Source organism: Octopus sinensis, unplaced genomic scaffold (genome assembly GCF_006345805.1).
Source record: "Octopus sinensis unplaced genomic scaffold, ASM634580v1 Contig09569, whole genome shotgun sequence".
NCBI lineage: Eukaryota > Metazoa > Mollusca > Cephalopoda > Octopoda > Octopodidae > Octopus > Octopus sinensis.
In genome coordinates, this window is record NW_021831847.1 from 301272 (window position 1) to 312583 (window position 11312).

General features: G+C 35.1%; 1 protein-coding gene across 1 annotated transcript; it reads right to left on the minus strand.

The window, feature by feature from the left end:
* Nucleotides 1-402: 402 nt before the first annotated feature.
* On the minus strand, nucleotides 403-10813 carry LOC115228128 (14-3-3 protein 3-like). Its single transcript, XM_029798787.1, has 4 exons — nucleotides 10697-10813; nucleotides 8903-9067; nucleotides 8513-8631; nucleotides 403-730 (listed from the first exon to the last, which is right to left on the minus strand). Exons 1-4 carry the CDS (start codon nucleotides 10811-10813, stop codon nucleotides 403-405), a joined length of 729 nt encoding a protein of 242 aa, XP_029654647.1.
* Nucleotides 10814-11312: the final 499 nt, after the last annotated feature.

Below are 11312 nucleotides of genomic sequence, written 5' to 3' on the forward strand. Positions count from 1 at the left end.
GTCCATTAATCTCTCAATAAATGTTATCAAAAATGTTTATGTTACAATAAAAATGCGTGGCTAGAAATCAAAAGTCGTACCCCAAAAGTCAAAAAGTGGGCCTATTGTAGTGAATCTGACAATACCTAAAAAATAAAAAAATCAATTCTTAGAATATAATAAATAACCATTCGTGACATTGCTAATGATTTTTGTCAAAAAGTCAAAAACATAAATGTAAAAAAGAGACTTTCAAAAACAATAAATATAATTTAAAGTATCTTTACTTCTACTTAAAGGGAGCAAATTCGCAAAAGAAAGCCAAACCACATGAACCACAAAAATAATCAAAACAGGAAAGCTTAAACGTCGTCTGTCGAGGAATCCTCCTCCGAGTCCTGTTCCTTTCGTCCTTGGAATATATCACTCAAAAAAACCCCAAAGATCCAAATTGTCCTTCATCAACTTAAGAATATTGGTAGCATCGTTGTTAGTGTTGTCCCAATCCTCGTCATAGTTCGCGTAGGCCTCCGCAAATGCCTCACTGGCCACCTGAATTGCCTTCTTGGGGTCATTCATGATCTCGTAGTAAAACACAGACAAGTTCAGAATCAGACCCAGTCTGACAATATTCTCAGGAGGCAAATCCTTCGACAGAGTTTCTGCCCGGGAATATGCCTCTTTGCTGGCCTGGAGAAACTCCTCACTCGAAGGGACCACTTCAGCCACATATCGGTTATAGTCGCCTTTCCTGCAATATTACTGCACAATTCACATTTTATAGGCAAAGACTTGGACTTCCACCGAAGGAGACAGTTCTAATAGTCTATCGGCGTATTTGCAGGCCAGGTCTTTGGTCTCCATAATTTTCTCGACACAGAGAGCTCTGACCTCGGCAATAACCCTTGCCGCATTGTTGTCGGAGTACTCCTCCCTTACCACAATGACGTCCAATGTGCGCACTGCGTTCCTGTATTGGGAAATTTTGTTTTTGCAGCAGGAGGAAAGGCAGCTTCGAACACTCTCGGAAACGTCAGTTAAAGTAGTGTCAGAAAGGAATTGTTCCAGTAATTCACAAGTATCTAAAAGTCGAGATAAACTTGCTGACCATTTGTACGGAAAACTTGGTCTGTGACAAAAATTCCCAATTCGAGATTGCTCCACATCATCTCTCTCCTTTTTGATATTTTATTATATTTAATATTTTTATAACAAGTTAATTTTCATGAAGTATTACTAAAAATCTATAATTTTAAATGTTAATAATAAACCCATATCTCACTAATTTATATCCCCAAAAATGCATAAAAATTAAATAACAGTTATCTTGGTTTATTATAGTGATATAAGAAAATTGGTGTCTTTTTGTAAAGTCAAAAATAGCCCATAACGAGTCCAGTAACCAAGTATTATTACTTCACAAAACTCACAAATGAATATTCGCTTTTTCCGACTGAGAGAAATAAGAGTTGTCTCGGAATGAAGTAAAAATCAGCATCGCAACATTCCATAAATACTAATATAATGTCTGCTCTTATTTTTAAAATAAATATAATTATAATGAACGTGGCTCCAGGTGCTGTATGCTTCCCAGGTTTCGTTTTTAAAGATTAGTCGAATAAGGGGAGGAACTGTCCTTCAAAAATACTCACCAATCCTCTGCAGGGACCTACGAATTCTTCAACTCAATCCACGCCTCCTTACACGGGACAGTCCAAGTCACCACAGAGAAAGTAAAACACAATTTAACACAAAGTCAATTTCCGTCTCCCCTTTGACCAAAAAGGCAATAATTCCTTCGGTTGATGACACTGTTCTTGTCCTAATCACCCACGTTTCTGTCAGATTCTGCAAATGTAGCATCCTCTGTGTGAACTACGAGAAAATGAACTATCCGCGAAAAGGGCTTCTAAGGTAGGATGTTCTTTGTGGTAAAATTCAGAAAAGAGGACGTCCGGGCCACGGAAAAGGACAAAGTTGATTTGTATGCGTCCTTCCGCTGTGGAGACTATGTTTTGGCCAAAATAGTATTTTGAATATTTTTGATTTGTAGTTAGCAATTGGGGAGACGATGGCCTTTCTGTTGACGACGCAGGAGGATGAGTTGGGGGTTATTTATGCTGATTGTGACCCCCCGATCCCCTCGGCGATGATTCCTATCAGTTGGATGGAGATGCAGTGTCCGGTCACTTTTGAAAAGCAGAAGAGGAAGGTGGCTATGACGAACGGACAGGTCATTGAAAAGTGGTTTTCTTCATTTGCGACTTTTTGATTTTTCATTTTCTTATCTTGTATACATGATTGGCCCAACTAAAACTGACCATCTGTCTTTCTAATTCTATCAGGTGGGCCGATAGGATTCAAAGCATATTTAGTTTGTCGTTTGGTTGAGTAACTGCACAAATATATCGGCCATGTCCGTTTGTAGAGCTCGCAGTGTTGTCTGATCTAGTTTAGCGATTTTTTGAAAGTTGAAGGTTCATTGTTGAGTCCGATAATATCACCATTTTTCAAAATAAATGGATAAAAAAAACTTTTATTAGCAATAGGTCACAGAGACTGTTGTTCCTGGTAGTCGTGCTATAGTTTACTAAAAAAGACAAATTAAATAGATTCAATTAAGTGATTCTGGCTTTGCTGCTTGTTCGACTTTTTTAAATTTGTTTCTAAGAGGCAGAGAACATTCAGAAATAAAAGTGTCATCGAACAATCTCGACAAGCACCGTAAACCTTCAATTGGGTATAGAACATTTTGTATATCCTTGTTGTCACGGGGGAAATGATGGATAGTGGCCTCTGACGTATGAACAGATATAGCAAATATGCTCACATGGTTTAGAAATATTCGTCGAGCCGTAATTATAAAGTATTCTTTGCATTGAAATTATCGATAACAAGGCAGTGATAAAAATTAATTAAGTCTCCCGGTAACTCTGCGTGAACAAAAAGGTTTTGAATACAATAATTAATATTAAGGAACAAAGTTAGATGCTGACCCTTAGCCTCTCGACTACTTTTTCAGCCTTCTTGTTCTGGAAATTACGGATTAGTACAGCGTTCCTAAAGTAGATGCCCGCCACCTTAGGTTCTCAACAAATAACGTGCCGATTCGACATCTATAGTGCTATAGTTATTTTTTAGCATTTTTTTGTACATTTATTATATCCGAATTAATGAACATCAAAATGTTTGATCGAAATAACTCTAAAGACGATCATTCGAAAGTATAAAAATTAAGATTAACGATAAAGAAACGAAAATAGCGAATATCTGTTGTATGTATTTTCAAAGTGTGGTGAACAGCCTTTATCGAAAGCCAAATGTATGTTTTGTCACAAAATATTGTGCAACGCTTCTTTTGTTTCTTCTAAACTTTTAAATTACTTGAATTCTCACTATCCTTTATACAAAGATAAAAATCTCCAATTTTTTGAAAAAAGTGTCTCATTTGGTACTCGCCGATCCAGTTTTTTCCTGATATTTAGTCAGCAAGAGAGACTGGACTGCACCTTAGATAAAGGCTAGATAAAATGAGGAAGAATGGATGGACGTGGAAAACACAATGGTCCAATTCCTAACTCGCTCTTGTCAAAAATTATCTAGTAGAGGGTTAGAAATTTGTGTGCCACTTAATTAAGGTGGTTTGATCGAAGTAAAAAATCACAAAGAAATGTACAGTCAATCCAAATTTCTGTATTTAGGTGACTACAAAACTTTCAAACACTTGTTATTCTCCAGAATTGTCCTCAAAATGGCATTAGTCAACTTTGGTGTCAAACAGAAAAAGAATTTATTTGTAATTTCTTGTAGGTTTGGAGACACACCTGCTCGTAATAGTCGTCAGAAAAGAACGACCTGAGTTAGAAGAACAGATGAACGTCATTTTCCAAAACATAGCAAATGGAAAAAAGAAACTCCAAGGACTTAAGATAAATTTTTGATGTCGCCAAAATAATATAAAAAATAAAACTGAAGGAAAAACTTGTGGAGATTCTTAACAGTTTAAAATCTATCCCATTAAAAGTGCCTAACCAACTAAACGTAGCCCATTAGACCGAAGAAAAATCGATGGCATCAGAGAGGTAAAGTTCCTTCCAGATCCCCAAAGCTTGAGGAGCAAATTTCGAATCTGAACGAATACCACAATTATCTCATTTATAAGTTTGTCGCTGTACCATATTCAGTACAACATGCCGTTGCCTATTCGAGTGACACAGACTACTTTTTTTGTTCCAGATTTGTGTGAGAATAATGGAAGCAACGGGCAAATTAATATGGACGAATATTACTTTTTCTTACTAGGGGCGAAATAAAAAAATAGTTTATTCACTTTTTCAGTCTACAAACCGCGAATAACAAATGGATAATCCATGTTATCATTGGCTCCCGGAATCATCGTGGGATCAGGTGACGAAATTAGACAAACTTCACCATTTTAACCAGGTTGTGGTGTCGTCTTTTAATATATTAGGGAGTTAACATCGAGATTGTTACCCTTGACAGGAATACTGGACTGGCCAGCAACAAAACATGATAAAGAAAGACAATTTATTACAATTTAGAATAATTAGCAGAAATGAACCCAAAATTATCATATAGTCTAGAATGGTGTGAAAAGTGAATTTCATAGTCGCTGTTAGGAACATGACAAACAAACTGAAGATAGCGAAAAGGATACATACAACCATCATCAAAGGCTACCAATACCCCACACCCAACAACCTGTCAATTCAAATTCCTCAGGCACAAAATCGTCCAAATTTGTGCGATTGGTCTTTGGTCTCAGCCAGGAAAGAGTGGCACAATACTCGCTGTTTGTGGGAACACAAATGCACTTTATTTGTGCATAATAAGTGACCCCTCCATCAACCACCGACACAATATCCCCGACTATGTATGTATTGCCCTTATTATATGTATATTTATACAACTTTGTGAGTAGTCGAGAATAGCTTGTTAACAGTGCTGGAAAGCGGATGGAATGAATTGGGCTATAAATAATAAAATCGTAAAAACGTCATGTTTGTAGTCTTTTAGTGGTGGATTATTACTAGTATATATGTTTTGGTGGCAAATGTGGCAGAGTGTGTGTCCCTGAGTTCTGTTCCAAAATTGTGCCTCTTGGACGCCACATTGGTAACATTCTTGTGTAGAATCGAATTTACTCTAAAAATGATTGTTATTCCAATTTGTACACACAGAAAAAGTACTCGACATTATAAGAATTTATTCAAATATTTTAAATTAATGTGAATATTTTTAATTAATCAATCTTTCTTTAATAATAACAAAACTCAATCACAAAGTACGCCTCATTGGAGAACACCTGCCTTTTCGTTCCTCCGGCTTTCGAGAGGAGTGGGATAATAGGCCCAAAAGGCCTGAAGTTCCTTTCGGAGATTGGCTTGATGATCTCAAGGAAGTGTCACGAGAGACGTTAGTCTAAATGACCATTCAAATAGATCTCTGTCGAATGGTTAAAACTTGGGCAAGTAAATTTTCTTGTTTTTTGGTCATCCTGAAAAGTATTCCTTCAGAATTTTTAGAATTTTGTTTATGCAGCCCAAAAAACATTGAAATAAAGAGATAAATCACGCTGTGTGTAATGTCCATTTTTGTAATTCAATTATTTCCTTCATTTGAAAAAATGACGCGTTTTCGTTTTTTAACCCTGCTAACAACTGTAGAGCGTGTATTTTATTGATTTTAAAGAATTTTCATATACGATGTAAAAATATTAAATTTAATATTTTTATGTTCACAAAAAGTTAATGTTCACTATTCCTCAAAAGCAAAATGGAACTTACCAAAAGCAAACTGGTACAAAAATAATTTCTGTTTTTTTTAACAAAGTGACATTCAAAAGTGCAGTGATCAATTGGAAAAGTGACTAAGCAAAAACCTATATATTTTGATGTTTGGGTAAATATTTCATTTTTCATTTGTATGCTTGCAATAATAATAAATAAATCAATACAGCCGTTCCGCGAGATCGCAACTTAATGTGAAATCTCGCACTGGCCAGCCACATAAGATCAAGATAGAAAGAGAAAACATGTTATTAGGAACTAACTAATCCAAACGAACGAATCCAAACGAGCTGTCCCCCCGCATCTATTTTTCTCTCGTGCTGTGGCTGATGTAGACATCCGGTTCCGCAGTGAAATCACTGATGACGGCGTCACTCGTCAATCCAGGGTGCATGTAGTATGCATGGAACCTTCGGCCGGAATGATAGCAGTGAGATTCGAACCCAGAGCTTCGCGAAACTGCCAAATTCTTCAAGCACTGCACCACCCGGCTTGCACGAATGCTTGCACGAATAAAAAATTCTGAGGCTGCAATTAAGAAAAATATTATTATCGGGGCCCATGAAAGATATGGTGAATGAAGGAAACTTGGTCTCTTGGATTGTTACATTATGAATTGAAACGTGGATCCTTTAATAAAGAATCTGCTCATTAATGGTTGAGAATTTGTCTACGGAAACCCAGGCAAGCTTAAAATTTCTTAGTAGTGGTAGTAGACAATGCTTTATGCTATTCAGGAATGAAAGAAATTATCACAGAAAAGGAATTCATAGAAAATAAAATTTTAAGATTGGTTCCTAATGCTCAACACAATTGAGAATATTTAGTCAGTATTCAAAACTGACATAAAAAGACACATCGCAAAGACATAAAAATATTTTGAATGGTGTAGAAACTTTTCCATCAACTGAGTTTTTACTTGAAAGAAACTAGGATTAAACTAGTATAATCACTCCATCTTTATGCAACACCGTAATTGCTAGAATTCAGAGGTTAGCCCCATCGGTTTTAAATAATAATGACATGGTTAATTAAATAATTTTATTGTTCCACTTTGCTTTTAAGAAGATCCACTTTAAACCTGAAAAGGTGTAGAATAAGTACCAGACTTGAAAAAATTAATTAAATAAATAAACCAAATGTTTCTGGATTGTTCTAGAACTTTGTCTACTTCCGAATTTTTGGCAACAGTATTTGATCCAGGTAATTACACGAGGTTTATTCTTGAGCATTTTGAAAAGTACAAAAATTGAGAAAGTTTTGTTGTTGTTAAAGATAAGTATAAAAATTGAATATTTATTTCACAATTGAATTTTCAAATATTGTTTAAGGATGTCCAAAGTCAACAAATAATCAAATATTGGAGTATATCAGCCTATCTCTATTCGCCTGACCAGATTGGAGTCACTGAGAAGGTCTCTTTAAAACCCTTTATTCCCCTACAATTTTTTAACAAAAATTAAAAATAATTTTTTTAGATTTAAACAAAGTTTTTGTATAAATTAAATAAATAGATTAACGTTTTTTTAACGTGCGACTTTTATTCTAGCTTGCCTATGGGAAAGACAGATGCTAAATATGCTGCTATAAAGAAAAAGAAAACGTAGTTTTAATCAACAATATAAATAGTATTGACCCCTTTTTGAGGAAGGAATGGTACAACGTGAGTGCTCCTCCCTATTTTGAGAACACAAAAATCGGAAAAACTGTCGTAACAAAAACCACTGGAGAAAGTACCCGAGTCTTTGAAATTATTAGAACTCGCATCTGACAACTTGAAAGGGCGTTCATACAAAGTGTCTTTGGCAGATCTCGATAAAAGCGAGAATTTGTGCTACAAAATATTCCGTTTTCGATTCCGTCGAAGGGAAGAACTGCTACACCTCCTTTGCCGGAATGGACACAACCCAAGACAAAATACAAAGCATTGTCAAGAAATGGCACGTAGGCTTTATTTTGTAGACCTCCATTTAGACTTTGGTGGATGCCCACGCCTCTGCGAGCACAACCGACGGATATAAACTGCATTGCTTTATGGTGGGTTCTACGGGGAGGAACAAGAACCAGATCAAAAAGACCAGTTATTGTCAGAGGAGGCAAGTGAAGCGAATAAGGAAGGTGATGGTGGACACGATGACCAGAGGAATTGCGTCCTCCGACTTGGCTTCGTTTATCAAAATAATGTAATCATTCGGTTTTGATTTTTAGTAAAGCAGAGGCGATGGCTAAGGATGTGATTAAACGGACAGAGAGGATCTATCCTTTGGGCAAGTTCTGTTGACTAAAGTCAAGTTTTAAAGCGACCTAAATATGACAGTTTTTGTTTTGGTGAGTTGTAGAGTCTCAACTTGAACAACTGTATTCGACTGGTGCTGATGTTCAGCCTACGGTTGTGGATAGGCCTGTTGAGCACGTAGAACCTCCGATTCTTGATAAGGTTTAAATATTGTGAACTTTTTTATTTCTTAATAACGTTTTTTCCTTTTGTTTTTGCCTTAAAATTTTTAAAAATGACATTTTTTGGCTAAAATATTCGATTTTTAATTTAATAAAATCTATTTAACTTTTGGTAACAATCCATTTTTTATTTTGCTTTGGACACATTAGCTACTTAGACTATCATGTCCGAAATTATTGTTTCATATCGAATTCTACAAAAGTATCAAATCTTTAAAACTATTTATTGTCAAAGGAAGCAAACAAAAATGTGGTGGACTAAATACCTCTGTTTATTGCCATTCTTCAATAGAATCATTTGTTTTAAGACCAGCAATGTTTGCTGCACATCAAAACAATTCTTTGATTGGCGGAAAGAATCTTCAATCCATGTAAAAGTCATTATCTTAAGACGAAAGGACTATGTGATTGAGACTTATTCGAAAGAATTTTTGTTTTAAAGTTTAAAAAGTTTATTTTAATTAAGATTACCGTTTTGTTATCTCTAATTTATTGACTATTAAAAATTAATGTTGTCGTTTGTTGTTTTTTTTCGAAGTAACAACATTACTTTTAACGAAACAAATACTAAAATCATTGTTCCAACAAATATCCCGACAAATATTCCAACAAATATTTCAACTTGAATAAACTAATATTTTTAAAATTTTACATACCCTCATCTTGTCTTTTTTATTGTTAGGATCTATAAATTTATCATGATTTTCTTTTTCGCATATTCCAAAATTTAAAGAATTAATTTTCGGACTCCACGTTCCATCACACGAAGATATTCTTGAAAAAGCTACTAAAACCTTGCTTAGAGGTGCGTCAGAATTATTCTTAAAATTAGAATACCACAAAAATGCCATGTTTTTAAAAGTCTTCACCGATTCATATCTATAAAAAGTATAAAAACACATCTACATTCCAATTAGCGAATCATGGACGATAGTCTCTAAATTAATTAGTAGATGAAATCTTACTTGAAATAAATTCATTTTCTAATGTAGAATCTATACTGATCGGATACGCATCAAACTCGGCGCATATATACTTATAATCATAAAACCAAAATATTTGTTTATTAGAATATATTCATGCTCCTCAAATTGAAATTTATTTGTTGTTCCTTTTAAATTATGATGAATAAGTTTTTTAGGCTTGTCTATTTCAGAAAGTTGATAAGTTTCGACATTATTAGAAATGTTATCTAAGTTTAATCAATAAATTGACCTATTTCACAAACAATGTTTCCATAAGAAAATAATGTAAATTTACGAAAGATGAACCATTTTTGCGTACAGTGATCAAGTTTTATTGCATTGTATATATCTTCACTATTGACGTCACTAAGCATCCAGTTTGTATAAGTCTCTATATAAACCAATAAAAAATTAACTAAAGATTCATAATTAGCTATATTCACCAACGTAGAATCGTTAGATCTTCTTTGTATTCCAAGTACAATATTTTCACCACTTGCCCCTTATTTATCTTTATTTAAAAAAACCAGCAAGAAATTGGTTTTCTTCTTCTGAATCTACAATTACTGGATAAGCAGCATATTTTCTGCATGCTGCAGAATAAAATGAACCGGCCCGTGCATAAAGGAAAATATAAGTATGATTATTAAAATTAAGTTTTTTCCCTATATTTATATTCAAAAAATACATTCTTGAAAACAAAAAACCGAAGAAATAAGTATGTAATAATTTAACAGCATCACAGTGTGATTATAGCAACAAATCTTTTTTCTGAATATATAGTCCGATGTTTTGAGGTCAAATATTTAAATTCACGTCAAATTCTTCGAATATTAACAAAATTCGAAGAACCACCACCAGAAAAATCAATGAATATCACCAAGAAAAACGTAAGATTTCGCTAGGAACATCACCCCTGTTCCGAACATAATTAAACAAAAAAACAGAAAGAAGCCTCCGTAAAACTCCATTCGTTCTCTCGTATTCAGAGAAATCATCCCATACATAAAACCACTCATTGGGACTTCTTACAACCAATACTCAATATGGAAAGAAATACTCAAATCTATCCTCCATTAGCCTTAAATTTTCATAACACATTTTTTTACTAGTTAAAATTAAGTACATATGAATAAAATAAACCCCCAAAACATAAATACATATAAAGTCAAACATCCTGATCGTCGAGTGACTCCCTACTACTGGGACCAGAAGTTCTCCTGTACTCAAGCAGATCAGTCTCGTCAACAAAAATAATATTTTCATACTCCCGAGGCACTCTTATCGCACTAGGAGGATCTGAATTGGCCTCGTTCAGACTGACCACCGACCGAGACCTGACATACTGAAACTCCACATGCCGAGTACTGCTGTCGTTTCTCTCCCACGAAACGTGAATAAACGGTCTTTGCACATAATTATAAAACACTGCCACGATATGACAACGTTCTTACCCTCTGTCCGCCTGCTGGGGTATGTCCTCACCCGATCACGTGTTGTGGGGTGGTCTTCGTGAACTATTTTGACTTTCTTAAAACCCCGCATTTCAAGGACTTGTTTGGCCATTATTCGGTTATCTGCATATTTGAAAAATTTAGACATTTCTGTGTCGTGGATCACTTTTTGTTAATATAAAAGGAAAACCTTCCACTGGGTGATTAAATGGCCTCTCTCCTTCATCCAACTCGACATAATCCGAGTCCCGCATAATGGCTATATGACTCTCTCTTTCTCCCCTTATTTTTACTACCTCAATTTGAACCTTGCAGAGCAGTCTAGTAGTACTTTTAGTAATTGTGTATTCAAAAAGGCATCAAACCGTCCACGAGCCCCAATATTCGAAAATTCGTGCAAAAGATCGCCTAAAAATCCATTTTATCTGCTAAACCCAAATTTTCACATCTAATCGTGGAACTATCAAATGGAATCATCAGGTAATCACACGCCTCTTTAATGTCCAAGAGAGAAAGAGCAGTTGGGCAGTAAATTGTGTCGTGGAAGTAAAAACCCTATGATTTAGTGGTCCTGTCTACCAGAGTGATTTCAAATATATCCGCAGGAATTCCCAAAGCTAGCTCATACTCGCCATTCTCGTTTTTTA

What these genes read in the sequence shown, in the direction of transcription:
- LOC115228128 (XM_029798787.1), bottom strand. Translation starts at nt 10,813, where the DNA reads ATGTCTAAATTTTTCAAATATGCAGATAACCGAATAATGGCCAAACAA. An exon ending in ATAAAAAAGACAAGATGAGG is followed by an intron (nt 8,632 to 8,902) that starts GTATGTAAAATT and finishes TTTCGTCTTAAG; the next exon opens with ATAATGACTTTTACATGGAT. An exon ending in AAGAATGGCAATAAACAGAG is followed by an intron (nt 731 to 8,512) that starts GTATTTAGTCCA and finishes GTAATATTGCAG; the next exon opens with GAAAGGCGACTATAACCGAT.